Source organism: Xyrauchen texanus, chromosome 35, assembly GCF_025860055.1.
Source record: "Xyrauchen texanus isolate HMW12.3.18 chromosome 35, RBS_HiC_50CHRs, whole genome shotgun sequence".
Lineage (NCBI taxonomy): Eukaryota > Metazoa > Chordata > Actinopteri > Cypriniformes > Catostomidae > Xyrauchen > Xyrauchen texanus.
This window is the reverse complement of record NC_068310.1, coordinates 21,147,625-21,174,135: the sequence shown is the minus strand read 5'-3', so window position 1 is coordinate 21,174,135 and position 26,511 is coordinate 21,147,625. Positions and strand designations below refer to the sequence as shown.

Sequence of the window (26,511 nt, the reverse complement as noted above, 5' to 3'; positions counted from 1 at the left end):
TCTGTCGTTTACAGTTGAGGTTGGATTTAGTTCAATTACTGCTGTTTTGAACAATAATTTTCACTTAAAGTGTACATACGTTTACATAAACAGAATAGAGCACTGATCTATATATATAATTATATATTATAGTTATATATAGATCAGTGGAATAGAGGTCCTCTGCCATTCTGTGTTCTGCCTTTTGTTTTAATTAAAATTACTGTTGCATATTTAAACTTTTTGAAAGATGCTAGCTAAGTTCATTACTTGACTGTTGTTTTGCATATAATAGTTTTCTAAAACTTTACATTATTTGGATAATTGTTAATAAAATCTTTAAAATGAGATTTTTACAGAACTGAATGAAGAATAATATTTAATATTGTTTTAATATATTTTTATCCAATTTTGGTGTTACTTTCAATAAAAGTGTTATTTATTTTATTGGTTTGTAGTTTTTCCATTCAGAGTCATTAAATTCATGAAATTAATGAAAAAGTATAATATTCATACAATTATACACAACATTCTTTTCAAATAAGTAAAAAAAAAATGAATAAAAATTCGGTTTTCGGCCAAGTGCATCCTGGATTTTCGGTTTCGGCCCAGAATTTTAATTTCGGTGCATCCCTAATATACATATACACATATATACACACGCACGCGCACGCACGCACGCACGCACGCACGCAAGAACTGATCTACTGGGAGAAAAAATCACAAAAAGTTGATGCATACTAAAGGCTCTTGGGATGACATCTTTTCTAATATTCATGAGATGAAGCTCTGTTTTGCAAAGTGCTTTTAGAAGTAGTATAATTGAGGTAGAGAGAAATGGGAGTTCATACAAGGACTTCTTTATGAATGGAGCAAGTCATCCGCACAGCGCGTGGACCATGAAATCCATGCAATAAGATCTTTTATATAAGTCAAGGTTTGCCCTGGGCTGTTATGCTGGATGCCAAGGACTCATGTCTATCCCTTTAGAAGCAGCTTGAAGGTAAATGTATAAATCGCTTTTCAGGCAGTAATCTACACCACAGATCTCTTTCAATCTCAGTTTTCCTTGTAATAAAACAGCTGAAGCTCAGAATGTAGAGCTTGTAAATACAGCGCTTTCAGCAACTTGGATGAAACTTAAGTTTCAACTCCAGCACAAGCTGACCAAGACTGTTTCTACCCCTCCTTTGCTTGTTCCTTTTCTTTTCCTAAAAGGGAAGATTTATTCCACAGGCAATAAACAGGATGCAGCTGCCCTGCTCTGCTGGAAGAGTTGAAATCCTGAGTGCTTTTCGGTGGACGACAAAAAAAGTCATCAATACAGCGAATTCCAGCCTTCTCTCTTCACATGAGAAAAAGTTAACTTTCACTCACCACTTCATCCTCAGACCAGCACTTTTCAATCAGCTTGGGCACTGGTTTCTTCACCAGCCGCTGCAAGGCTTTCCCGGCATCATAGCTACTCTCATGAAGCTGTAGGAAAGAGATAAAGAACAAATTAATCCTTACTACAAGTGATAACCAAATTTGAACGTTATCACCTTTTTTCACTGTAACATTTTGTCCTAACCATTCGTGACTTGATAAATTGACAAGCTAACTTTTTTACCATAAAAATGTGCGTTTTTGTCCTTAACAGAATTTGCATTAACTAAAAATTCTCCATCATTTACCATATTTTAAAAGCATTGGTAAAACATTCAAAACAATGTCCATCCTTTTGATAAGAAACAAAAGAGAGAGAGAGAGAAACATTTAAATCTAGTGGATCATTTTATATGTGGTATGCATGCAAAAAGGAATGACATTCATCTACAGTCTTGTGCAAATGTTTGGGCACCCCAGGCCAAATGACATGTTTTGTTGATTTTCCAAGTAAAAAAAGATGACAATATTTTCAGTGACCACACTTAAACACGTTTATGCAAATGTTTGAGCACATTATTTATTTGCTTAATTTAACAGATGAAATCTTTCTAAATCTATTGGTAGATCTAAAACATGCAGTGCATGGGAGAAACTTTAAAAATATTGCTGAAATAGAAGCATTCTGTAAGGAAGAGTGGAAAACAAATCCTCATGGAAGAATAAACGGCTACAAGAAACATTAGAAGTTGTGATTTCTGCCAAAGGTGGTTACTAAATACTGAATGAAAGGGCGTCCAAACCTTTGTACTGAAAATACTGCATTGTCTTTTTTTAACTTGGAAAATCAACAAAACATAAAACTTGGCTTGGGGTGGCCAAACTTTTGCATACGACTGTATATACTTAGTTAATATTTTTAAAGAATAAGCTAAAAGCAACCACTTAAGCTATTTTAATGATTCAAGTATGGCAAATAATCTGCACAATTGTGCAGAATTAGCTGCAAAAATAAAGGATAGTTTGGTGTGGCTTGGTTGTTGAAAATTGTTTCATTAATGGATAAGATTCGTGACCACTTCTGGAGATGACACTACACGTCGACAAGTGAGTGACTTATGTGCTATGAGCAAGTCACTGAATCATTTTGAGATGTTCAAAAGACTTTGTAGCATTTAAGCATTACAAGCACAAAGCAGATCTATAGTTTTCCTTCAGTTTGTGAACTGCTGAGCATCACTTTTCATCCAAAAAGTCAACAACAATAGTCTAATAATATTAATGAGTATCAATAATGCCCTTACCTTCTCTATTAAAAGGTTCATGTCAAATCTACTGACTTCAGTACAATATTTAAGCATCATAAGAACAAAGCAGATCTACTGTATAATTTTCCAACAAAATATGAACTGCTGTGCATGAGTTTTTCAACGTTCTTTCGCCATTGTAAAGCACATTTCACATGGGTTGATTCAAGGTGTCAATGCTCCGTTGACAAGCATTGCAGAAAGCGTCACGGAGGGGCGAATTTATGATCTTTTTTTGAGAAAAAAAAACGTGTGTGAAAAACACTTTGGTGTGAAGTTGGAGCAAGGTTGCACTGACGCGTCACTTCATAGACTTCAGTGTATTCGGCAGCGCTGACGCGAGTCATGTTAATGCCCATCAACATGTATAAACATCATTTACTTTTACACATTAATAGCTATTTCTCTCCGTGATGAACAAGGCAGACTCGCATACCAATGCTGAAGTAAACGAACAACATGCCCCTCTCATTCAGACGGTCGTATATGTAACAGGTTATTCAGTTAGTTTTTGAATGAGAAGTTTCAAGAGTGCTGCTTCTCACTGTGCACGCACTGCTGTAGCCAAGCATGCGATTGGCTGTAGCTATAACCAATCAAGCAATTTGCCTCAGTTGGACCGTATTGACAATAACACGACTGACCGCTGTTGTAATAAATCAAGAGGGTTTAAGCGCCCTGTTGCAGCAGACGGTAGTAACAATGCTACAAATTTGTGTATTTGAGTATTGTGTTTTATTATACAAAAATATAAAATTATTATAAATATTTTATTATACATAATCAATTTCTAGGCCATCTATGTATTTTTCTAATTTTCCATTACTTTTCCATGACTGGAAAACTACATTGCAAAATTCCAGGTTTTCCAGGATGCATGGGAACCCTGATCCTGCACCTCATAACTGTACATTAAACACTGAATATTTTTTGATTGGCTGATGTTGTGTCATGTCACGCATCAGTTTCATGTTCATTGTGGACATACACATAGCTAGATGCTGGAAATTTGTTGCACCTGGTTAGGACATTGTAACAGTGACTGCCTCCCTATAAACATGTCAGATGAGGTGAGTTTGGACAACTGGACTGGAAATCTGAAAGCCATTAAGTATTGAGCAGGCAGAAGAATGTGAACTGAAATAACCTAAAATAATATACTGTCATAAAAACAGCCACACAAGCCTTTAAAGGCTTACTTTAAAGATCAGGCTTGTTAATAAAAATATTTAAGTACAGTATTCGTTCACATGTACAACATCTGGTTAAAATGAGGTGTTAAATCCCTTTTCCTGCAACTATGAGTCTTTACTGGTGAAATTTCAGGAAGGGCTTCTCAGTGACTGGTAAACTATGAAATTCGACATCAATGATGGGTACAACAAAAGCAGCTTGTCAAAGGCAAGCAGATACCTGACTAAAGATCAAGCAGGTCATTCTGAAAACACATTGTAATTGCAGATGAGTGGAAAAAGGTCAAGAAATGGTGAACCACAGCTCACATTAATTCTCATCTTGGGGGCCTGGGTAACTCAGCAAGTGTTGACGCCGACTACGACATGCTGAGTGACTCCTAAACTACCCTCCCTAGCAAGCGGCCAAATTTGGTTGAGTCACATGGGATAACCTCCTCGTGGTCCCGATTAGTGGTTCTCGCTCTCAGTGGGGCACGTGGTAAGTTGTGCGTGGATCGCGGAGAGTAGCATGAGCCTCCACATGCTGGGAGTCTCCACAGTGTCATGCACAAAGAGCCACATGATAAGATGCGTTTATTGACTGTCTCAGAAGTGGAGGCAACTGAGACTTGTCCTCCTCCACCCGGATTGAGTCACCAAGCCACCACAAGGACCTACTAAGTAGTCGGAATTGGGCATTCCAAATCGTGAGAAAATATATATATTTTTTTTTAATTCACAGCTCATCCCCTCAGTCAAAATGGAAATGTCATTATTGCATTTCAAGTTCATTTCTAGTTCCTTTGTCGAATGCTTTTCCTGTTTTTCTTCTCTATTTTTAAGCTGGCGAAGACAAAGGGAAAAATCTGTTTGATAATGGCTCACGAGTTGTCCGACTCACGAAGGCTTGCTGTTCTTCAAACCTGGGGTTGCTTATGTTGGGATGAATTTATCTTTGCAAAAAGCTCAGCTGTCAGAGTCCACTACATATTAATGACGCCATGAATTACACCCCTCTTGTTTAGACTTCTTACATCTTAGACATCACTGAGGAGGTTTCAATACCAATTTACAAGTGTTTTGATGGCCCCTGGTGAGTGCGTCTTTCCCGAGGCATATCAATTGTTCAGAGAGCAGCACCCTGTGGTGCACCACTGAGAAGGTAAACATATGTATGCGAAAACGCAGAGGGATTTCTCCATCTCTGACAATAAGGCATGAAGCCTGCTAGGGACATCTTCACTATGTAAAACTATACCATACCTGGTAAAACTAGTTTCTCATGAGCTCACTCCCCAATGATTAGTTATATAGAAAATGGCTCTTCCTGAAGCCTGTGGTCTCTGTTAAACCTCTGCCTGCATTCAGCCTGGACATTTTATGGTTTTCTGAACTGTGACTAATATGACTGGCCTAATTCCTCTTTGCGTTTTTACTGAACAGCTTTACAGTGAGATGACAATAAATATGGGTAATTGCATAACAAAAATGCCCTAGGGCTGAATCACCAAAGCTTATAAACCTACTGATCTGAAGTGCCTTCGAAAAGCATTTCATTGGTGTTTTATTGTGAAGATTAGAGCAAGTCAACTGATAATGATGAGCTTTATTCTCTAATTAATCTTATTTCAGTTTCCTAAAAAGTGAATGGATGACATTATCAAAGACATAGTTTTACTATGCACCAAATAAAGTACTGTATCTTTCTTTTACCAGATTGTTCAAAAGTTCAAATATCTGTGCAAAGCGATATGGAATAAGCGACATCTGAGTCAGATCTTGAGACAGCACAAGGAAATTCACCCACAATTATTTACAAAAAAAAACATTTTCAGACTGCAAGACTTTAAGACATTTCACTGAAAAATGTATTCAATAGTTTTTTTCATATCTCTATATATCATTTCAATATGTGCCGCACAATGAAAATATTGAAAACATTTATGGCTGATTTTAGTTCTAACACCCACTGCCAATAATATCAATAAGCAAATGTAATTATGACAGCAATATCTGAAATGGTCCTTGTATGGCTGTCTAGTTTCTTTCATTATTTAATTGCTTCCAATCTGCTAAAAGCAATTACCGATCAATCCAACAATCCAACATAGGGGTGGTGGAGATGCTTTTTAAATATAATTCAAACATATAGCTAGTAAAACAAAGTTTTACATTTATACACACTTTGGCATGGAATCTAATCACCCCTCTAATAAAACATAAACTGTCTGATTAACCCTTTAGAGGAATCAATTCTCTTCGTGTTCCTACTAATTTTAGAACTCAAAAACAGAGAAATACAGCACCTCTAATTTTATTTCTCGAGTAAAGGTCAGTCATGATCTTACGAGATGAAATGTGAACAGGGTGTGTGTTTGTGTAAACTTACAGTGTTTAATGCATTAAGTGTAGTGTCGTCTCGTGAGGCGGCGAGGCAGCCGTCCTCTGTTGACCCCCCATCGCACATCCCTGCAAAAGCTGCCATGCTCCTGGCAACCAGAGAAAGGGAATATTGATAAAGCTGCCAAAGACAACTACACATTGTAAAATATGGTTGAAAGGTAGGAGCATGGGGCTTACCTGGCTGCCCGCAGGTACATGAGCAGGTCACAGTCGTTGACCCCAGGCATCCAGACCAGCTCCTCATTTTCAGTCACCATCGGACCTCCAGGAGAGGGAAAGGGCTGGAGCTCTGGTAGCTTGGCCTAATTTGGCAAAGAGCAGAGGTCACAGACAGCTGCTGTCACACAAATAGCACAAGTGATGAGTGTTAAATATCAACTTTCATGCATCAGGGAGACAGAGGGGTGTGAACAACCACTGAGGATTAGTATTGCAAAAAACTCACTTGAATAAATGACAACTACACATTCCACGTTTTTTTTAAATAAGTTTTAAAATATGCTTCTATTACTTTTCTTTCCAGTATGCACCTCGCCCCCACGATGCTAGGGTGTTGTCAGGATGCTGGTTTGTGGTTACTATGCTGTTGCTAGTTTGTTGTGGGTGGTTGCTAGGGTGTTGCTTGCTGGCCCAAGTCAAAAGAGTGCACCTCTCTGTCTTTTAGACTCTAATTTCTGTCCCTCCCTCAATAACAGTTAATGGGATCTAGTCACGGTTTTATTATACACAAAGCAAAGATTCTTAATCTGATCACTTAGAAAAGTAATAGCAAACCTTTCCTCAGCGAGTAACATGATTGGAAGTGTAATGCGTGTCCTTAACACAAATAGGGCGGGACGAGTTACATGCACAAGTTTAATACTTGGGGTTAAAAGTTTACATTAAACCCATAACTCCAATTATGAACAAGCACCATTACCATTGGCTTAGAATGGCATTAGGAAACAGGTATGTATGATCCTCACCCATGTGAACATTGCGTCCTCTTATCTAAATCCTTAGATAAAATGCTGCCAAAGCAAAATCATGTTCTCAAATCAATTCTATGAGAAATGAAAGAGCAAACCTCTGTCCTTCATTTCCTTACATCTATCTAACATTCAGTTCTCGCAGTAAGTTTCTTGGGTTGGATCAATATCCATGGTGTGCTAGCCTGTACTGGCCAGATCTGTAGAGCTTTATTACCACAAACTTCATGTAAAGTCATTTGAAGAAACCCTGGGCAAAGGACCTGCCGCTGGTTTCACTCCACATGATAATTCTTACAGATCTATCTGACAATAATTGCTGGTGTTGCTCTGTCTTTTTCATCGTGTGCCATCTTCTTTAGCAATCTTCCCTTTGGGTTTTCAATTTCAGACTGCTGTGACCATTCCTTATTCCCATAAAACACTGCTGAATGCATCTAATAAATCCCAAACTCTCAGAGTAGCCAATTTCCAAACGGCCTTCTCCATTCGGGCATGAAAAACCCATTAGCAATCTTCTTGAATGTACTACGAGGAAACATTGAAGTAAAGCATCTAGGTGACTGAAGATCAGAAGTAATATCTACGCTGTCCTTGCCCTTGTCAATCAAGCCATTGCCTAATATAAGCTTTGGTAATGTAACAAAGTTTTTGTAGACAGTGAAAGAGAAGAGATACCTGGTGACTAGGACCAACACGAATCTCCCCTTGTGTACTGTTTAATCGCCTGAAAGAGAAGCAGAGAGAGAGAGAGAGAGAGAGAGTGTATATACAGTTAGTGATGTATCTGTTTTCCTAGAATATAAGTGACAATCTATTATACACTACCATTTTATAGTACACCAAATGCAGACAGTGCCCCTGGTGGAACCAGCGACTTCAAAATCTGCATTAGTATTGAAATCTCGGAATGTTAACCTTCAGGTAGGGCTGGGTGATAAAACGATATTGATATATATCACGATAAAGAAAATCCATGATGAGCTTTTGAGAAATTTTCGATATTTACTGCGTGTTGCCAAAACATAAGCAGTTCGGCTTTATCAGGCTGCGTTTCCACTGGTGCGGACGTAATCCGCTCAAAGGCGCTAGGAGAGAGCTTGCTCAGCACCACTGCCAATCCTACGATCCACCTTGCGAGCATGATGCTCGGCTTTCATAGAAATGAATTGAAACGCTCTCAGCTTCGCTCACAATACGGCAGTGGTAACGTAGGGTAAGACTGGATGAACTTCCAAATGCTAGCTGCCTTGCTAACAATTAGGTTACGTCGGACACCGGATTGATTCCATCCGCACTGCAAGACTTCATGACAACGGTTGCGCCCTCTCATCGTCTCTAGTGAAGAGCGCGACAGAACAACAGTGATGTGGACAACAGCTCTGATTTTTCTGTGCTGTAATCTTGAATATTGGCACACGTTGCCTCTTTTCCCTGCATGTGTGTATACTTGAAGTGTCGCATGAGTTAACGTGGTTTCAAAGCACCTTTTAGACCATAACATTTTCCCTTCTAAATGTATCTGTATTAATCAGAATATTACAAGCCTTTAATAATAATCAAATAAATTGATTTCTGTTCCAATTTTGTGAAAATTAATTAGATGTCTGGAATGGATAAGGAAAGGCTAAACTTACTAGTTGGTAGTAGACTAGTCTATCACTTTAATGAAAATATACAAATGTTTTTTAAATTTCTTTTAAAAAAACGTTTTAAAATTTTTCTCTTGGGACACACCTGAACCCACATTCAGCATCATTTCACAGTCATAAGGGCTTCTATGCCCCATACTTGGGTATCTGAATCTAAAGAAATATAAAAATATTTCATTTTAAATGTAAAAATATTCCAACAAATACAGGACTGCTGTCAATATGCTTCAGAAAAAACAGATGATCTTTTAACATTCATTTTCAATTGATAAACGGTAAAAGACGGTAAAATTGGTAAAAGATCCCGCAGACCGCGGGAACTTTTTGACTGTTTAGAATGTATTTTTTCTTCTTTTCTTCCATCAACTTTGAAATAAAAAAAAGACAGTGCAATGTGTAAATGTATATTGTGAAGAATATTGATATCAAACAATAAGAAAAAGATTATCGTGATAACAATTTTGGCCATATCGCCCAGCCCTACCTTCAGGCTACGAGAAATGGTTTAACAGCTTTATTTAGAGGTTCTATGATTCTAAAAAACATTTAGAAAGCTCAAACAGTGCTTTTGGGACATTACACAGCTCTACTAACAGAATGAAATGTTCACATTAATGCAGAATAAGAAATTAAAAAAAGCACCAAAGAGGAAATGCTGTGGATTTAATCCAATAGATCCAACAAAAGCACAAAAGGTGGAAAACTGGAAAGTTGATGTTTCTCATTGTTTCTCTGGCAGTACACTACAAAAGCCCCCAAAAGGCCAGATGATAACCAGGGGAGAGGAGCCCTGAAATGGCTGCTGTTACAAACCCCCAGTAACCATGGCAACTACATTTTAATAATAGTGTTTCAATCTCCAGCTGCAGTGGATTAAAGAAAATGACAAGATGTTCCTTTTGAAAAGCCTTCCCTGCTCGGTTGCCAAGGCAACAGTGCCGATTTTCATATAGCTAGGCACAGAGCAGGGCCCAGAAACTGTCACTATGATTTGCATCCAGAGCCAGTCTCACTCCACTGCTGGGCTGGCTGCCCAAACCTGGCTGCAAAGTGAGAGGTTAGGGCCTCAAATCACATCCCCTTCTTCTGGGTACATTTCATAAACAACCATTTTCCCCTCCAGCACGATCCACTAAATTCTGACCAAAAAAAACACAAGCTCTGTCAATGCAGGAAATTCCACAATGAAACAAATATGGCAGGCAGACGAATAAAGTAGACAGGCTTACATTAAAAGCCTATTTCAACATTAGCCAAAGCATGAGGCGTTCAAAGATATAAAGGTCAAGCTAATTTTAATTCTTGGGACTTTTATAATAAAAGACAAATCCACATGAAATAAACTGCCATGCAAGCAATATTGCGCTCTTGTCTGAAACTGAATCTACCGTGAGATGACGTGATGGAGGAGAAGAGAAATCTCTCGGCTGGACTCCTAGACATTCTGCAGGCTCTGCATTTTTTGAGGGTCTGAATTAAGCAGCAAAGCACACAAGTGCTGTAGAGAGTGATCTGAGTGCTGCAACGCCAGAGTCAAAATGAATACGGCATGTGTTAAAAAGAGCAATCTCTCTGACATGCGTCAAGAAAATATGTGAACAATTTGGCCAGGAGGAAAATTATGAATACAAATTCCCTTCACAAATTATATAATTAGATGCAAATCATTACACACACACACACACACACACACACACACACACACACACACACACACATATATATATATACATATATATATATTCCAAAAAATTAGCCTTAAAATGTTTTATATATATTCTGCTTAGTGTATCAGTTGGAAATATCAACTTTAGATACATATACAACATTCCCTTTGCAAAAAGATTGAAATGGAAGAAAAAAGCCCTACAACAGATGGTATGGCCCCCACAGAGCCTGGATCTCAACATCATGGAGTCAGTCTGGGATTACATGGAGACAGAAGCGATTGAGAAATCCTAAACAGATAGAATAACTGTGACAAGTTCTCCAAGAATCTTGAAACATCCTATCTGCCAACAACAACAAAAACTATGTCCAAGTGCCTAGGATAATTGGTGCTGTTTTGAAGACAAAGTTTACCAAACCAAATATTGATTTAGCTTTTTTTTTGTTCACTGGACTTAGTATGACATTTATTGATAAATAAACACAATTTATGCCATTATTTTAGCAAAGACATCCTCACTATGCAACATTTTTCACAAGGGCCTAAAACATTTGCACAGTACTATCTATCAATACATCCATCCATCCTGATCTCATGGGATTTTCACACACAACAGTCTCTAGAATTTACTCCGAATGGTGTCAAAAACAAAAAAACACATTATTAGGCAGATGGTTTTAATGTTGTGGCTGATCGATGCGCGCACACACACACACACACACACACACATGCATCTCTCTGGAAAAAATGTAGATCACTGCAAAATTATCAATTTCACTGAATTTACTATTTATAGGTATGTGTTTGAGTAAAATGAACACTTTTGTTTTATTCTATAAAGTACGGACAACATTTCTCCCAAATTCCAAATAAAAATATTGACATTTAGAGCATTTTTAAACAGCAGAATACTAATGTTTTAATGTTTAGAAATCAATATTTGGTGGAAAAACCCTGATTTTCTATCACAGCTTTCATGCGTCTTGTCATGCACTCTACCCGTCTTTCACATTGCTGTTGGGTGACTTTATGCCACTCCTGGCAAAAAGATTCAAGCAGCTCGGCTTTGTTTGATGGCTTGTGGTCATCCATCTTCCTCTTGATCACATTCCAGAGGGGTTCAGGTCTGAAGATTGGGCTGGCCATGACAGAGTCTTGATCTGATGTTCCTCTTTCCACACATTGATTGACCTGGCTGTATTTTATGGAGAATTGTCCTGCTGGAAAAAACAATCCTCAGAGTTGGGGAACATTGTCAGAGCAGAAGGAAGCAAGTTTTCTTCCAGATAACCTTGTAAGTGGCTTGATTCATCGATCCTCCACCTGGTAATCTAATGGTTACACGGAGGCCTTCAAGCCACAGTGTCTCGCACCCAGAGTGAAATTTGGCGGATCTGTGACGATCTGGGGGTGCTTCAGCAAGGCTGGAATCGGCCAGATTCGTCGTTGTGAAGGATGTATGAATCAAGCCACGTACAAGATTATCCTGGATGAAAACTTGCTTCCTTCTACTCTGACAATGTTCCCCAACTCTGAGGATTGGTTTTTCCAGCAGGACAATGCTCCATGCCACACAGCCAGGTCAATCAAGGTGTGGATGGAGGACCACCGGATCAAGACCCTGTCATGGCCAGCCTAGAGAGCATGCCAAGATGCATGAAAGCTGTGACTGAAAATCAGTGTTATTCCACCAAATATTGATTTCTGAACTCTTCCCAAGTTAAAGAATTAGTATCGTGTTATTTAAAATTTTATATGAACTTGTTTTCTTGGCATTATTCAAGGTCTGAAAACACCATCTTTTTTTATGTAATTTTGACCAGTTGTCATTTTCTGCTCTAAATGCCACTATTTTTATTTGGAATTTGAGAGAAATGCTGTCAGTACTGTATAGAATAAAATAAAAAATGTCATTATACTCATACCTTAAATTCTTAACACATACTGTTAAATAGTAAATACAGAGAAACTAAAATAATTTTGCTGTGGTCTCTTAATATTACACACAAAGAAACGGACACACGTTGAATTAAAATTCCAGAATATTCCTCATTACATTATTATTAAAAAAGCATTTTTTAAATAAAAATGATGACACATATATCCTTTAAATACAGAATAATAACTTTTACACACCCAATGTGTCATCTATCACTGAAAAACTTCTATTTCAAAAAGTTGGCAGAAGTTTCCAATAATAAATCTGACCTTTCAAGGATGATCTTGTATACATCATGTAACAAACACAGTTCTGTTCATTATTTTTTCACTTTTTGGATGGACATTCGACTACCATATATAATCTTTGGCTGGATGATGAAGTTAGGAATTAATTTGCAGTGACAAACAAAAGCACCACCATTTATCACAGTATGAGTCTGGCTCAAAAAAAAAAAAAACTAAAAACATTAAACCAGCAACATGTGTGAACATTCATCATGAAACCAAGGTTGCTGGCGTGACATCCTTCGAATCAAAAGGTCATAAAATTGCACTGGCTAGGCAAATGAAAAACAGCATGATCCTGTGTTATGAGATGTGCATTACAATGTGTAAAATGAAACAGGTGTTCTGATGTGTTAGCTGCATGCTTACTAAATTTTCAAATAAATAAAAATCTTAAATGCAAACCTTTTGTAGTATCATAAGCATAACAAATCTAATCAAACAAAACAAATAAGACTGGATTTGCATGTCTGCTTGTTTAAAAAAAAAAAAAAATCAAGATTGACAATATTTTGAACATGGATACAATAAAAAGTTTTCTAAAGTTTGGTTAATAAATTGCAAATCAAGTCTGATGTTACATGTATTTTGCTTAATTTTATAAATATCTAAAGAACATGATGTGCTGTCAACACAAGCGCAACCATCCTGCATATTTTGACACGACCACGCGTGCAGCAATCAAGCATGGCCACGCCCCCTCTATCAGTATCCTCCAATCACAGAGCGGCAATGAGACGGTCATAACACTGTACAACTAACGTCCCAAATTTATTTACACATCTAATAAAACCGACAAAACAACAAAGGCTTTGCACTGAATATCTGAAAGCCTGGACAAAGCAACCCACTTCTCCCAGTGCCATGTCATAACGACAGTAAAAAGAATATAGCGTATTACAATGTCCTGACATGCTCTCTTAAACATTTAACTATCTTCAACATGGATTGAAGTTTAAATTGCGCCGGAATGCAAACCGCCGTTTAATTTCTTCTGTGTAAAGCATGAATCTGAGAGCGCTAACCTGCATTAGCACAAACGGCTAATACTAGTGACAGCAACAGATACACACATCCAACAGCAATATCAGCACAGACAGCTCTTTCATAAAGATAAACACGCACATCACATTGCAGCGCGAGACGAGTCAGTAACTATGAAGTGCGCGGATGCAAACGTACCTGCGCGGACTGAACAGGTCGTCCATGTCGGAGCCACAGCTGCGGTTTTATTTTGACAGTGTGGAGGAAAAAAAGTCTCCTTTCGCACCTTTTTGTGTAAGTACTCAAAATGGAGGTGCACGCTTTCAATCGGACAGCTTTTACACTGAGCTTGTGCCGTGACCTGATCTTTCCCGTACCGATAGACAACACTGAGCATGTGCCGCGACCTTACTCGCACAGACACACACGCAGAGGAATCACAGCCCATCTCCCCTGCGCGCGCGCACACACACATGCTGCTGCATACCAAATAAGCAGGAGAAGGGAGTCGAGAGGGCGATAGACTGTGATTGAGCGGGGGACCCGTGAAGGGGACTCTCAACCAGCAACACTAAGCCATTCCTGTCTGTGTCTCAGACACAGCATCTTACCACCATCTTACCTCCTCCTCTTCTCCGTGGGTCCCTAACGCACCTCATTATTGTAACATCACATGACTAGGGTAATAGGTCCTACTGTAGTCCTGTTTTTCCCCCTGACACAAGCAATCTGGCTTTGAATCTACTACACAAAGGAATGGGGGTTCTCCCTATTCATGCCCATTTTGCATGGATATTTAACAGAGATATCACATCAGGGGTCTGGCACTGACATTACTCAGATATTGAATCATCTTAATGAATTTATTTTAATTCATTATTATATTAGTCCATTAATTATATTATATTAATAATTCATTATTATTAATTAATATAAAATATTATGGCTGTCCCGATACCATTTAAAAAAATGAGTACGAGTACTGTAACATCCTGTTCAGTACTCACCGACACCTGTTTTTTTTTTAGTTCAATTTATTATCAAAATGGTGTCTAAATAAATGAATTCATTAATACTTTAATCATATTAAAATAGAACCATTCATTTTCAACCATATCGTTTTATTTGGATCAAATTAATTGCTTTTATACAGAACCTCACAGATAATGTGCTGCATAATTGCTTAAATATAATACAATTATTACCGATTTATTGTTATTATTATTATTACTACAAGTAGTAGTATTACAGTGGAATTTGATAGTTTATGGCCATTAAAACAGGTAAAACTCAATGTGGGAATCCAGAGAACATTATTTATGGAATAAAACCACAGGTCTGTATGCTGTCAGTCAAAGCTCAACGTGAGTCTGCTGTTAATGCCACATCTGTGCTTCTTGCACACAGTATGAAACTTTGGCTTACATGAGGGAGAAATGGCTAGTCTTTGCATGTGAAAGTATTAACAGTGTTTACTCAATCAGGAACTGAATGTCCAGATGCTTAAGGACATTTTACATGTTACGTGACAGACGACAAGCTTTTGCGATCTGCAGTACGTAGCACATGCGCAATGACTGCAACTCAGCTCAAGAGTGAAAAAAAGAGCCATTTTTCCATGGCCCTATTCCCATATTTGAGTTTGGAACTAAAATGGGAAGATCATGTTGAACTAGGTCAAGAAATAAAAAAATAAATAAAAACAATTTGTTCCTTTTCCAGGCACACCTGGAGAAGCCAATCTCTGTCAGTTTGAATTATATAAATGTTTTATACAGGGTATATGCAGGAATCTTGAAGTTAATTTTAATACCTTTTCAAGACTTTTTCAAGAACTTCTCAATATTTTTTAATACCTCACCGCCACTTCAAGCTGTAACCATTTACATCAGTGATACTTTTAACTTAACAGTTTTAGTTTGTGATAAAGACTATAGACCACTCTGATACAAAAAAAAATCAAATAGGCTGGGATAGTAAATCAACGCAAAGTTTATTAAAAAACAAAACAAAACTTTGCTCCACCCTCAACAACAATCATGCTGACATGTGCCTCAGTTCTTCTGATTTTGTTCCTAGCAGCTTCTCAGTTTGGACCAATTCGTTCCGTTTTTCTTTACTACGTCTTCTGAGGATGTTGGACTTCATGATCAGTTGTGCCATTAATGTCCCAGATTTCCCCTCTGCCGTTTGAGTTCATTGAATGGTTTTTCTCCGCTGTGTGGAGACACCACAACACCTCAGCACGCAGTGTTGCTGTGCCGCCCAGAGCCACTCTGATGTCGGCTGCAGAAGATGAGGAAGCAGAGACAGCCCGGGTCGTAGCTGTAGCTTCAGGTGCGACTGCCGGTGGTGTAACGATGTTGGCACTAGGTTGTGGTGGTGCAACGCGATTACCACAGAAGCTAGCGATGGAGAGCTGCCGCTCTCGGCGGCTAGCAGCGGCTTTGTGGCTAGCACAACACATGTGGGACTTTAACGAGTTAATGCCCATTGACACAATACTTATTTTTTTCTTGCATAATGTACAATATGCCTCCCTGACATTCTCCTCGACTGGCTGCAGCCAATCTTTGAAGCCCGGCATTTCCATCCAGGACGCTGCAAATTTGCACTTCCCCATTCTGTTCATGAGTTCACCAACCTTCTCTTAAAACATTTCGGTGCGTTGTAATACGCACTGGGAACGCCAGAGCATACATTGTGCTTTTGAACTTCCGCCCGCCTGCCCACTCTGGTGCTCTCAGAGGCAATTTACGAACACACCCACAATAGCCTAGTTTTTTATGTACCTGTTCGTTTTTTTTTTATAAAAATGACTAAATTCACACACTTTTACGATGTTTTTGGGACTCAAACTGTTGGACAGCTAATTCAGAAAAAACACTTTCAAAATTTAAGACTTTATAAAGTCATGATAAGACTTTTTAATACTTTTTAAGGGTCTTAATTTTCCCAAAATTGATTTAATCACCTTTTAATACTTTTCAAGACCCCGCGGATACCCTGTTATATTATAGATCTGCTTTGGGTGTGTCTGTTGGCTTTAGAAATTATTTGCACAATTGTTTTGTTGTTGTTATTCAATCTTTAAATTAATGCATTTTAGGAGAGGCAAGTTTATTAATATAGCACATTTAAAAAAGTGCTTTACATATAAATTATACAGTGCAACATACAATTACAATGTGGCTACTGTTGAAGCACATCTGACATCTGGAAGCTGCTTCCAGCTGCGGGTGGCATAATAGCTAATTGCTGTCTCGCCTTGCAGTCTCAATTTTAGCCAAACGTGATTTTACTGTGTGTTACTAGAATTTTAAACTTGACTAGAAGTATTGCAATATACTACCAAGTCCATTTCATTTTTGGAGTGGTGATGGCATAGTGGCTAAAGCACAGGGCTGTTAATCAGAAGGTCACAGGTTCTAACCCCACGGCCACCACCATTGTGTCCTTGAGCAAGGCACTTAACTCCAGGTTGTTCCGGGGGGATTGTCCCTGTAATAATTGCACTGTAAGTCGCTTTGGATAAAAGCATCTGCCAAATGCATAAATGTAAATGTAAATTTCATGCCCGCTCAGTGAACTAATGCTGATTATACGTTATATGTTGAAATTACTGTACAAGATTGCAACTCTAAGGCACTACTCTGAGCTTTTATTAGTTTCTATGACAACATTCACAATGGCAAAAAGACTTAGTTGTTGTTAAATAAATGTTTATCACTACAGTATATTAATTCACCTCTACATGTTGTTGCAAAACTATTAAAAACAAAGAAAATGCTCCAGCTAACAAAAGCATAATAAATGCATATCAAACAGAAATACGCGTTCAATAGGGCCGGAATGTCGCACAATTTGCGTGGACTGTTTGCACTGTTTACATTCATCCCCAATGACGGCGGCTCCAGGGCATGCGGAAATGAGACCATCCCAAAAAGCTTGAACCAGATTGTCAAAAGTGTGGGGAATTTTTTAAACAGAGACCTGATAAAATGGTCCTCTGCATGCTTTGTAAAAGTGAAATGGCTGACCACAGCAGCACAAATGCTATGCACGAGCATCTCAAAAGAATGCCAACATACAAAACATCCTGCAGCTCTCCAACCTCAAAACGACGAGACAGCAGCACAAGTATTTGGACTATTAGAGTGAGTTTTGTCGGATTGTTAGCGCATTTGCAAGTTGTAAGCTGATTGTTTATGTGCATACATACATATGAATCTAAACAATGTAGATTTACATAAACGTTACGCTCCAAGTCGGTATAAGCAACATTTTGTAAATAAATACAATTGCATTTCAGATCACAATTAGCACTAGCCATTGAAGTAAATCATACTCAACACTATTCACGGTAACTAATGGCAGAATATAGTAAACAACATCTTTCCTAATTGGGCCTACACAGCATAAATCTTATCTTTTGTGATGAATAGTATCATTAGGTAAAAGTTAATTCATAGGATTCATATTAAAATATGCCACTGATTTTATTTTGTGTATCTTTGACTAAAACGTTGAAAGATTAATGGCAGAAGTTACGGTTATTATTTATTAGTAAGTTAACCAAAGATTTAATCGACTAATGAGAAAATGATCATTAGATTTTAAAAAAAATTAATAAATAAAAAATCGTTAGATTGACTAATTGCAAAAAATAATCGATTGAAAAATAATAAGCGTTAGTTGTAGCCTTAGTGTTCACGAACTTCAACTGTTGAGGCTGCAGCCATATTTACATGACGTCATGACTGTCAAGGCGGAGCTTTAGAATTGCAAAATTATAAGTTCTTCGGATATTTGAATTCTTTTTACAACTCGGAATCTCGTCATTACGGAAATTCCGACGTGACATGAATGCACCATAAAATTTCAGTTTTCTCATTTAAAAAAAACAAAACAAATTTAGATTCTATTCAGAATGGAAATTAAAAATCAAAAGCATACCAAAGATATTTATCTGGAGATAGAAATTTAAACTCCACAAGCTTTTTGTCAAAGTGCAGACTACAAAACGATTATTATTATTATAGCACTGATTGAATTAGTTTTAAAAACGTCCTTATGCCCGACTGGACAATTTAGAAAAACAAAAAAAACTAGAATTCACTGATATGGATATCATAACATCTATGTTTGTAAAATATTGCACCATGCAAATATTTTAAGACAGTACATGCCTGAGGAAATAAGATTATTGAAGTTAGCAAAGGCTTACCTCGTTTCTGGGTTATATCCTAAGATGTAGAAGAAAGAGTCGATTCGTGCTTTGAACTCCCTGGCAGCAAATATGTCAGAGAAGTGTAAAATGTTGCATTTCCCCCTGCAAAGAAATTGAGCAAACAAATCTCATTTCAAGGTGCAAATACATTTTCAAATTTACTTTCAAGTAGGGGTGTAATGGTATGACATTTTCATGGTATGATAATAAAAGTCACAAAACTTTCCAGGGTATTATGGTATCGAGTTGCACTGATAATATTATTAGCAGTTTAATATTTGGTTATGAAATATGTCTGAAACACAGAGAAATATTTTAGTTATAACAAATTCTTGAACTTTAATTTTGATTTTTTTCCATTTGAATCATTTAACTTTTGATCTTGAACATCAGGACACTCTCTTAATCTGACAAGATTAAAAAAAATAAAATAATCAAACAGGTAAAACGTCTCGGTTACCTACGTAACCTCGGTTCTCTCTAGATGAGGGAACGAGTATTGCGTAAGCTAGCTTACGCTACGGGAAAGATTCATCTTTTCTGAGATATTGAAGCCAAAAAATTCTCCTTAATTTTGTATCATTTGTCAACGCAGTGCAGCAACTGCAGACCTTGAGCGGGCTAGCTAGCGAGCTCATTGGTTGCTCTGCGGCAACTGCTGCAGCCTATAGACGAACTTGCGTGAACTTCGCTCCAATGAGAGGCGCCAGCATCACTGTCCCAAAGCCCGCCAGAATGGGCGTGGCTAGGGTGCATATAAGCGCAGTTCAGTAGGCTGGAACCCTGGTTTTCATTGAATGAAGCGAAAATCGGTCGTGGCGCTGAAGCACGGCCAGCTACGCTAATACTCGTTCCCTCATCTAGAGAGAACCGAGGTTACGTAGGTAACCGAGACGTTCTCTTACGAGAGGTTCTCTCGTATTGCGTAAGCTAGCTTACGCTACGGGAACCCACTGTCAACGGCGTGCGCGCCAAGCATCCACTGCATGAGCCCCAGGGGGGTGGGGGGACCCGGTGGAGCCCTTGTGAGTGGGGAAATAATATTTGGTCGGCAAGAGTGCGGGTCAGTGTGTGTGTGTGATACATAAGCACATAGTGGGAAGGGAAAAACAGAGCGGCGGTGCCGGTGCAGCGCCCAGCGCTCTGGGTGGGGATGCCAGATCGTGCCGCGAGCTTGAGAGGAGATCTGCTCTCACTGGGACGGGCCACGGGGCTGTCAGTGACAGCTGCGTAAGCTCCGGGAACCATGTCTGATTCTCCCAGCGCGGGGCTATGAGGAGCACCGAGTGACGCGTTTCCCTGATCCTCTGCATTACCTGTGGCAATAGCGAAACGGGAGGGAAGGCGTAAAGCGGGCGGTTGGGCCAGTCCTGGCCAGCGCGTCCTCGCTTTTCAAGAAAAATACTGGGCAGTGAGAGTTCTCTTCTGACGCGAAGAGGTCTATCTCTGCTCTGCCGAATATTTGCCATAATTTCTGGACTGTTTGAGCGTGCAGGGACCATTCCCCTGGGGAACATTGTCTCTGGACAGTCTGTCTGGGCCGTCGTTCAGGTGGCCTGGCACGTCGCGTCGCCCTCAGCGAGCGCAGGTGGCCCTGGGACCAACTTAGTATGCGTTTTGTCAGATGGAAGAGGTTCCTGGATCTGACACCGCCCTGACGGTTTAGATAGGATACCACAGATCTGTTGTCCGAACGGACCAGGACGTGGTGACCCTGAATGACCGGGAGGAAGACGCAGCGGCGTACTCGACCGCTATCATTTCCAGACAATTTATGTGAAGGAGCTTTTCCTGAACTGACCATAGGCCGAAAACCGGCGAGCCCTCGCAGACCGCGCCCCAACCCGTGTTGGACGTGTCTGTCGAGATGACTTTTCGGCGAGATACAGCTCCCATCGTTACTCCCCGCTGATACCATTCGGCCACCGTCCAAGGCTGCAGAGCTGATATACAGGTCTGAGTCACTCTGATCGGCTGGCGGCCTGTGGCCCACATCCGGCGAGACGCGTGGGTGTTTAGCCAATGCTGAAGCGGGCGCATGCACAGTAACCCCAGCTGAAGTACTGCTGCGGCTGTGGCGCGCCGTGTAGATAAGCGAGCCGTCATTGCCACAGAGTCTAGTTCTATTCCAAGGAAGGAAATTGCCTGACTGGGCTGTAGTGAACTCTTGGTCCAATTGACTGCAAGACCCAGACTGTTCAGATGACTGAGGAGAACTGTCCTGTGAGACAGAAGCTCCGTATGTGACTGTGCCAAAATCAGCCAATCGTCCAAATAGTTCAGAATTCGCAAGCCCTGACTCCGCAGGGGTGCGAGCGCCGCATCCATGCACTTCGTGAAAGTATGGGGTGCTAAGGACAGGCCGAACGGAAGGACGGTGTATTGATAAACCTGACCGTCGAGGCTGAATCTCAAGAATGGCCTGTGACGGGATTTATCTGAATCTGAAAACAGGCATCTTTCAGATCGAGAGAAATAAACCAGTCCCCTGGCGCACATGCGCGAGGAGTTTCCTGATTGTAAGCATTTTGAACGGTCTTTTTGCAAGCACCTTGTTCAAAACCCTGAGATCTAATATTGGTCTGAGGCCGCCGTCTTTCTTGGGGACAAGAAAATAACGGCTGTAAAACCCGACTCAGCTCAGTGAAGGCGGCACTCTCTCTATGGCCCTTCTGCACAGAAGGTTTGCTATTTCTGAACGAAGCATGCAGGCTGCTTCCGTGTTCACAGTAGTTTCGAGCACGCCCTGAAGCGGGGAGGCGGCGATCAAACTGTAGCAAATAGCCCTGTTTTATTGTGCTTAACACCCATTTGCATATCCCTGGGATAGCTTCCCACGCTTTGAAGCGTAACGCTAGAGGGTGAATGGCCGAGTCGCCCTGATTGCCGTACACAGCGGGCTGAACAGAATGTGTGGCGCTTATTGTGCTTATGCATGACTGCTCGCAGACAGCAGGGACATGCTGTTCTGTGAGCGACTTCCCGATTGAGATGAATGGGGAAAGAGTCACATCTGTTAAGTGATGCGCGAGCATAGTCACGGGCACGGGGCTTACACATAGAGAGGTGTTTGCTGGCCGTGTGACAGAGCGGGCAGAGAGGGGACGTGCGCACGGGCTCGTGGGCGCGTTTATTGACTAACACTCGAGCGGGCTGTGCCCGCTTTATGTGAGTGTGCTCTGATAGGAACACGGGAAGTGTAATGCTTGTGTGTAGGGGTGAACACTGGATTGTGGGCACGTTTCTACACATAAGACATGTTTGCTCTCTGATAGGGACACGGGAAGTGTAATGCTTGTGTGTAGGGGTGAACACTGGATTGTGGGCACATTTTCCACACATAAGACATGTTTGCTCTTTACAAGATCTTTTTGTATCGCCGTGAAAACGGCGTTTGAGTGCAGGCAAGCGGGTAGTAACACCGGCTTGTTGGCTGCTGAATTCACCACTGTAGTAGCCTGAGAGAAGGGGACTGACAGGGGGCGAAGCTTTGACGGTGGTCCGGCCGCGCGGACTGAGCCGTCGTTTTTTTCAACAAAGCTAGGAGGACTTCGGTTGTTCAGGTTTCAGCGAAATCTTAGGCCAAGGCCCGCGGGGGGGGCGGCGGTCTGCGGCGGCTGTCTGAGCGCGATCTGGGGCGGCCGCCCTGTCGACGCTGGGAAGTGTGGCTTTGTTGAGCTGGGCGCTGTGAAGATGCTCGTGCAGGAGGCTGGTTACGTGGGCGGCCTGCAGAGGAGCTAGCGCGGCGAGGCAGGGAGAGATTCATGGCTTGGGTGGCTTTCTGGACTTCCGAAAAACGGTCAACAATGCCACTTACCGCGGAACCGAAGAGACCGGACGGAGACAGCGGCGCGTTGAGGAACGTGGAGCACTCAGCTTCTCCCATGTCGGCTAGCTTTAGCCACAGGTGTCTCTCGGTTACAGTCAGCGAGGCCATGCACTTCCCTAGGGCTTGAGCTGCAGCTTTGGTGGCGTGAAGGGCGAGGTCCGTCGTGCTCCTTAGATCTGTAACAGCCGGAAGGGAGTTCCGGCAGGAAGGGAGCGGCCCGGGCGGCGCGTGACGGCTTTGAAGAAAGCAGCCGTCGAGTCTGTTAGGAGCCTGCTCAGGGGGCGGTGAACACTTGAGCCCGAGGCGGTCGACGGCCTGTGTGAGGAGGCGTATCAGTTCCCCTTCGACTCCGGCGCGGGTCCTGCTGGATTCCTGGGCCGATGAGGAGGCTTGTGACCACTCCTCGCTGTCCGAAGCCATGATGGAACAGCAGCCCTTGTCCTCCGCCTCGCTCTCGAGGTGGCAGCAGTCTTGGCGGGAACTGCGGCGTCCGGGCGGGGAGGGTGAACGCGATGCTCGAGGGAGAGGCTCGGCGAGACAGTCGCTTCTAAATCCGGTTCCGGCAGCCTTTGGGAGCGGCGCTTCTTCGGCGGCGAAACAGAAGGCGTGGCGGCTTCGGTCCTGAGCGCTCGAGTCGAGCCCGCAGGGTTGACATCGGAAGCTCCTCGCAGAGGTTGCATCCGCCCGTCAGCGGCGAGCTCTGCATGCCCCAGTCCCAGGCAGAGAGCGCCAGATGATGTGGCGGTCTCCGGTGCTGAGAGGGGTGCGGCATGAACCGCAGGTGCGAGGCATCTTTAAAAGACGCTCGTGCTCTTTTGTGAAGTTCACTGAGGAACTAGTTTGCTTTAAAAGGATACGTCGCCGGATGGCGTAGCTCGCAGGATGGCTGAAGGTGGCGGCGGCCGGCTTCTTCGGCGCTGTCCAAGCTTGCTTGATGCCCCTCGAACGGTGACGCGGCTTCTTGCAGTTTCAGAGATGTGAAGAGCTTCGCTGAAGAGATGAAAATCAGGGTTCCAGCCTACTGAACTGCGCTTATATGCACCCTAGCCACGCCCATTCTGGCGGGCTTTGGGACAGTGAGCGCTGGCGCCTCTCATTGGGCGCGAGTTCACGCAAGTTCATCTATAGGCTGCAGCAGTTGCCGCAGAGCAACCAATGAGCTCGCTAGCTAGCCCGCTCAAGGTCTGCAGTTGCTGCACTGCGTTGACAAATGATACAAAATTAAGGATAATTTTTTGGCTTCAATATCTCAGAAAAGATTAATCTTTCCCGTAAGCGTAAGCTAGCTTATACTGAATAACCTCTGAAGAGAACACTCTACGCTTTTGCAATATGTACAGTAGTCAGATGATTATAACTAAAAAAAACATTTGGTTATTGATGTTTTATGATTTATAAAATGGAATTATTATTGCCCTAATATGCATTTGTATGCATTCACTAATTTTTTGCATTTATGATTTAGTTGGTAACACTTTACAATAAGGTTCCATTTGTTAACATTATAAATTAATTCGGTATCACGAACAAAGAATTAACAATATATTTGTTACTGATAGATAATATATAAAAAAAAAAAAAAAGTTGTTCATTGTTAGTTCATAGTGCATTAACTAATGTTAACAAATACTACCTTTGATTTTAAATATGTGTTAGTAAATGTTGAAAGTAACATTAACTAAGATTAATAATGTTAGTTCATGTTTACTAATGTTGTTAACTAATGTTAATAACTGGAACCTTTTTTTAAAGTGTTACCATTTAGTTAAATTCTAAACAATACCTGCTGAAAATACATTATTCAATTGCAGTTTATTTATTGGCATTTTGCCCAATAATGTGTATTTTCTACCACAGTTTCACTGTCAACTGTCACCTGCACACCAAAAGCCAAGCACATTGTAAACCCTATTTAGTACTACAGTATTTTTTACAAATAAAACATTATTAGACGTATCAAACACATTGTTGGCCTCCATAGTGCACTGCACTGAATGATCAAACAGTTGGCACATTGTAATGTTGAATGAGTGTTTTAAATCCGTTTGCTGCATTTGTGAGGTGACAAAACATAAACATAACTAGTAATTACAAATCATGTAAAATTACATTGAATCTGGTGTTATGAAACAGGGGCTATAATTTATTATCTGTTTAATGTATTTCCACTTACATTGATCTCCGCAAATTCCGTGGGATGGTCGACACTTTTTTGTGAAAACTTTACAGACTGAGTAACAATCAACATTGGTGGTGCATCGTGGGTCTTTAACATACCCAAAATAACAGTGGACTGCAACCACTTTGGTGGCAGAAATAAAGGTTTAGGCTCGGACATATCTGTATGATGCACTTCTGAAGTGCTTGTGATGTGCAGCGCTCACGACAAATGCATGTCACCGAGTGACAGTCGAATGTAACACGAGAAAGGCTGATTCTGTCTTAATTAGACTGATTTGGATTTTAAAAAAGTTCTAAATAAAATCTCTTTATATTTATGCAATACCGTCAATGACAAGATTTCAACGTCCTTTTTAAAAACAAGGTATATTGTGAAACCTTTACATCCCTACAAGCATCTAACAGACACATCTGGGACATTGATGTCAGGTTTGTTCCATTTATTTAGTTACAAGATCAGTGTATTCCTGTTAAGCTCCCCCAGATTTTGACGCCCCTTCCTTTCATGCCAAACAAAAGGTGGCATTCACAAGAGGGGCCATGGCACAACTCAAGCCTATGCATTTTCCAACATAAATGTAGAGCGAGCAAACAAATCTTGACATTCCATTCACAATCCCTCCCTCTTCTGCACTTTACATTTTCAACGTCAGGGCCAATCAAAATAATAGACATCAGCATTTTTTGCATGTTCCATGGTGGTGCAATACCTTCCTCATAAGATGAAAGGAATTCAAGGTTTGGTGCACGCATTACAAAATGCTAACGGAATTCACTGTGTTTATCTAAAGCCCTATAATAAGTCAAATCAAAGGGCTCTCTACGCAGCAGAAGTTGCAGCTAATTTGAACTGAAATCAGTGGTTCAGGACTGTGGCTTAGTGCACCATTACCAGATGGTTTCAGTTAAGAGGGAGGGAAAGAAAGGGGGGAGGAAGAGAGAGGGGAAAAAAATGCATCACATGGTTAAAGACAGACAGAGGAGAGATCTGGTTTCGAGAGTAAGCATGCCTGTCCTCTTTTTCCTGAGCCTCATCACAAAAATCATAATTTCTTTCAGTATTGCATTGCATGCAGAATTGCTGTGAAATGGTAGGCTGTGTTGAAGTAGGGGTGTAACGATTCATCGCTCCAATAACCAACGATCCAATGTTATTGATACAATGCGTAAATATCGATATAGACATTTTATTAAGATTAAGGCTACCTTTTTTTAGTACTCTCATGTCAGCCACATCCGTATGCATTTCCGTCAGGCAGTGAGGCAACCTTATTACATTAATTCCACTTGGAGCGCTAAATATGCTTTTCATGCGCAAATGGTAATGGTAAATGGTCTGCACTTATATAGCGCCTTTTTACACTGTGACACATTCACCCATTCACACACACATTCATACACAGAACTGCCGTGCAAGGCGCTAGCCTGCCATTGGGAGCAACTTGGGGTTCAGTGTCTTGCCCAATGACACTCCGGCATGTGGAGTCGTGTGGGCCGGTATTCAAACCACCAATCCTGCGATTAGTGGCCAACCCGCTCT

At 40.8% G+C, this 26,511-nt stretch overlaps 1 protein-coding gene across 1 annotated transcript in view; it reads right to left on the bottom strand.

Moving 5' to 3' along the window:
* LOC127628837 (arginine-glutamic acid dipeptide repeats protein-like) overlaps window positions 1-26,511 on the bottom strand; it is a 231,245-nt gene that overhangs the window by 39,671 nt on the left and 165,063 nt on the right. Inside the window, 5 exon segments of the mRNA XM_052105758.1 lie at window positions 1,357-1,455; window positions 6,219-6,318; window positions 6,410-6,534; window positions 7,879-7,927; window positions 18,959-19,063. Coding sequence (XP_051961718.1) covers window positions 1,357-1,455; window positions 6,219-6,318; window positions 6,410-6,534; window positions 7,879-7,927; window positions 18,959-19,063 — 478 coding nt within the window.